General features: G+C 36.9%; 1 protein-coding gene across 1 annotated transcript; it reads right to left on the reverse strand.

The window, feature by feature from the left end:
• Positions 1-179: 179 nt before the first annotated feature.
• On the reverse strand, positions 180-3,573 carry LOC120355370 (1-phosphatidylinositol 4,5-bisphosphate phosphodiesterase gamma plc-3-like; the record flags this gene model as incomplete). Its single annotated transcript, XM_039443727.1, has 2 exons — positions 180-244; positions 3,347-3,573. Coding segments are annotated over 2 exons (292 nt in total), but the record flags the coding sequence as incomplete, so codon positions are not given.
• Positions 3,574-4,982: the final 1,409 nt, after the last annotated feature.

The raw sequence follows: 4,982 nt of genomic DNA on the forward strand, positions 1-4,982 counted from the left end.
GTATTGACATGAATTCTAAAATAAGCGTTAAAAATGATTCTTGAAATACCTCTTTGAGTTTGAGGAAAGTTTGAGGTTCAGCCTCATCATCCTCGCCTTCATCAGCGTCAGTCCACTTCGAAACTATCCGTGTAGAATAGTTTGTGGTGAGTCAGAAAAAGAAGTGAGGATTCCATTTTTTATCGACAGATCTTCCAGGTACAATATGCCCTTTTTCCCGTGTTTCGCAGGTCCATTTCTTTACCTGTACAATCAATCAACCCCATTAAACCCGTTTACAAAAAAAAGACAAGAAGAACAATAGAATAATAGAACAAATTAGAAAAAGGACAGTTCTGGGAAAAGCATAGGGAAAAGATAGCTTAGAAGTAGAAAAAAAATAAAAATCTCAGTACCTTTTTTGAATTATTTAATCACAACATCACACTTAATCACACTAGCAAATGGCATCAATGTTGAAACATGTTGTGATTAAATAATTCAAAAAGGGTACTGAGATTTCTATTCTTAGCGTAAGAAGATTACCAAGGTGTAGGGCGTTCATGTTTCAAATTTCACTGTTGACTCGAGCCGATAAGGACTATCTACAGTGAGGTCCACTTTATAATGGCAGTGGAGATAGATAGGAAGACAACGTTGTCGATCCTCTGTCTTGTCAATGTCTGAGGGTAACTGATACCGGTTTATTGATGTAAAATAAAGGTTCATTCTCGTTTAAATTATCAATTGTATATTATCAAGCGATAAATTATATTTCTCAATGATTTAATAATACTTTTTATTATCAATTTAAATATTTTGATAACTATCACATTTCTCATTGTTAAAAATCGATCTGGCAACAGAGCAAAGAGATAGCGCTATCCGCTTTGTTGATGATAGACAAGATAGCAAAACCCAGAATAGATACAGAATGGATCAACTATTAATCAAATGCCTATCAACCAATGTTTTTTACATGGCACAAATACTAGTCACGTGACCTTAGAAAGTTCCAATCCTTGTCTTCTGATTGGCTCGCGGCAGTGAACGAGATCAATTGATCCGATCAGTAAAGTGATCCGACCTCCCATGAATACTATTACAATGCGGAACTTCCTAACAAGATGGCGGATTGTTGTGCCATCTACTAGCGGAGTTTCCATACTGTGGCAATACCATTGCTAATCAAACACTGCCATTATAACGTGGACCTCTCTATAGTAGTTGTTTTTGTGAAGCTATGTGACGCTGGTTGTCTCTCATACTGTGCCGTTCTTATACTCTCACCCAGCCAAAACAGTAATAATAGACAGTTATCGGCTTATTAAATGAAAAAGACTGAGAAATTTTCAAAAAACCACAGATTTATTGATACTTAGAAGACCGGTTTCGGTTATTACACCATTGTCAATCTCTGATAAACTCGTTTGTGTGATTGACAATGGTTATAACAGAAACTGGTCTTTCTAAGGCCGTTACAGAGCTCGACCGACCGTCAGTGCATATGTACCATCCTGACCGTACGCATCGATGAATCAGTTTTACACATTTAGAGCTCGACCCGTCAGTGCGTATGCACCATCCTGACCATACATCATTTTTCTGACTCACAAATGGATGCCTTTAAAGATTGTTTCATTGCAGCTTATTATCTTCGTAAACGAAAGATTAAAAAACGTAGATATCAAGTTCACCCTATGATCATTTCATACATCATTGCTTGGGTGTGAAGATACATTTTTCAACTACCTCAGAATCTCCATCAGATATTTTGATGAGTTATTTCGAGCTTGTATCACCATTGGGAATACTTGCAGTCACTTTAAGCTACGGATCAAATAAATGTAGATAATATTAATATATATTATTTTTCAATAAAAATTTAGAAATGATTGAAGAAATGTATAGAAAAACTCTGAATCAAACATGACACTATTAATTGAATTAATTCATTATAATATTCAATTCAATATCAGCTGATTGTCGGGCAGAGGTGTCAGCACACTGGTTATGTTGCGATCGGGCTACTGATCAGTACAGCTCTGAAAGATTCTATTTGTTTCAATAGCGCGTCAGTCGACCGATGGAACGGATGGGCACGAGCTCGACCGATGGTATTCGTACACTGTATAAAAAGCATGGTCCTGACCGTGCGCATGCGTGCCGTCAGTCCTGCTCTGTACAAATACATGGAATCTCTATGGAAAAGACAAGCGCGACTGACGTACGCACTGACGGTCGGTCGGCCTAAGGCCGTTTCCGAGCTCGGGATTTAGTTAAGATCTAGACTTAAAACAGCTGGAGTCAGAAAATTAGCTTTTCCTACAGATACCTTGAAAAGTGAGCATCTCTGCACTGATTGCAGGCCGCAAAGAATCACTTTTCCGCTCTAGTGCGCAAAGTATTACTTTGCGTACTCCAGATTTGCAGCATGACAACGCAAAATAGTTAGTAGGTTATATGGAGCACAAGTGCAGGAAAATCAAAATTAAGTTGGTAACACTGACTGTGGTATAGTGAGGTCCACGTTATAATGGCAGTGGAGAACGGCGTTGCCTTGCCATTATTTGCCTTGATTATAGACATTTCAATGCTTACATAAGATAAACCCCCTTGAAGCAGTCAGATTAATTTTCAATTGAATTACTAATCATTATAATTTGATTATTGTTATTCAATTTAAAATAAATTTAAGTTTTTATTAATAATAAAATTACACAGAAAAACATTTGATGGATTTCAGGGAATTTTACCCATAATTACCCACTTTCCATATTCAATGGTAACTGTAGGAAAAAAGTAATGTGAAATACGTGCGCAAAGTTCGTTTGCTGCACTCAAGAAACCATTATTCCGCACTCGCCTACGGCTCGTGCGTAAACGTTTCTTTCGGTGCAGCAAACTGTCACTTTGCGCACTAGTTGCACGAAGTTGTTGTTGTTCTCAGTTTTTAATTTCTCCTTTCTATAATTGGAAATGTTTTTCCTTGACGAATTTAACATTTCTAAATAATTCAAAATAGCTGAAAATTTACACTATTCTCTCTTTATTTATTTTGTTTTAATTTTCTAGTTTCTTGAAATTTAATTCAAACGTGACTGTGACAATGACTACGACTACGCCCCGTTTCGGAAAGCCTATTTTCTGACTCCAGCTGTTAAAGTCTAGAACTCAATCAAATCCCGAGCTCGGAAACCGGCCCTAAGTATCAATAAATCTGTGGTTTTTGGACAAGTTCTTAGTCTTTTTCATTTAATATGAATATTACCACAATATCAACTTCTCAACAACACAAAATTATCGCTTATTTATTGACAGGGAACGCTGAGAATGTCCACTTCAATAGATGGAAGGATGCACTGACCTTGTTCGGGCTTCATCATGACCGAAGCCTCGTCTCCACCCTCTGGCAACTTCTTGTGCTTGAGAATGATCTTGTGGCGCAGACTGTAGGGCGACGGCAGCCGCGTCTCGTGCTTGGCAACGGGCTGCACCAGCAGCATGTCACCAAACACCTCCTGCATTGTCACCGCCATGTTGCGCTGTTGCGGCAGCGAACAGTTGTCCTCGATCGACAGGATCACTGGAAAACTAACACACAACATTAATTACTATTCAACGAATAAAGTCTTAACTAGTAGTTCTGTGAACAGTAGACCTCACGCAGTTTTCTCATCCACAAGTATCTGATGTCACCTGTTTGAAATGTTAGCAAACTCAGTTCACGTTTGAATTTGTATTCCATATAATAATTCATCCAGTTCCGTGATGATCATTTTAGACTATAATTTCTTCAGCATTATTTAGTTCATTTAATTATTTAATCACCTATTAAGTTTGATTTTCAGTGTGAGAATATTGATACTGATAGGCACCATGCAAATGATACCATGAGTGCAAAACGAAATATTGAAATCATAGACCTTATAGAAAATAGACTGCAATGAATAATACATTTGTCAGCTGATTGATTATGAATAATTCTATAGTCTGATTAATCCTATCTTCAGAGTAGATGATATTTTATATAGTGATATCGGGTATGGAGGAATTCCTTTTCTTTTCATATTACCCTTAAAATGCGAAAATCAAAAAAAAAAATCGTGTATACATCGACGCGCAGTTGAAAAAGGAATGTTCCTGCCAAATCTTATCGAATTCGCGTTTGGCCGTAAAGCGTTACAAACATACAGACAAAAGATCATACATACACAGAAAAAAACCCAGTTAAAACATAGACATCACTGCATTCGGTCAATATTGTCTCTTGAACAAGTGAATGCTGCAACTTTTTTGGCTGCAAGCTTATCTGATGATTGATGATGATGAAGTGGAAAACACACTTCAAATTATTCTCGCAGAGTAAGATGCAACAAGATCTAGGACTACTAACTGTGCCTGCACTGTACATTTTCGAAGATCATGTATATAAGAGATAAAAATTTATAAGAAACTGTGACATACATAATTAGACACTAGAAATAAGTAAATTTTCTGCACAATACCACAGGACAGCTCAGTAAGCCTTCTTATATGGGTATGAAATTTTTGAGTAAACTGCCGTCAGCTTTGAGAGAAAATGAGAATAAGGATATTTTCAAAAAGCTATTGAGAAAATATTTAGCAAACGGGGTTTACTACAGTATTCAACAATTTATGGATGGAGAATGAGGCTTTTTGGAGGATTTAATTGCAATGTACATGTGGAATGTGATGTATATAATATAAGTTTATATATTCCTTATTTTTTTGACAAATAGTCCTTGACGATTTCCTATACTCTTTAAAGAGTCTCCAGAGAGAAAATTAATCAAATCAAATCAAATTCTAAATGTTAAAGAAAGTGAGTAGAGCTACATTTGCTATCGGTATGATTTCCAGGGTGGTTGATGACACCACTTACTTACTCCTTGGCGCTACAGCTCATTCAAAGCCTTGACCTCCTTCAAAAAGCCTCTCCATTCGTCTCTATCGGCAGCCTTTCAATACAAGTCCAAGAG

This window comes from Nilaparvata lugens, unplaced genomic scaffold (genome assembly GCF_014356525.2).
Source record: "Nilaparvata lugens isolate BPH unplaced genomic scaffold, ASM1435652v1 scaffold10589, whole genome shotgun sequence".
In the NCBI taxonomy this organism is placed as follows: Eukaryota; Metazoa; Arthropoda; class Insecta; order Hemiptera; family Delphacidae; genus Nilaparvata; species Nilaparvata lugens.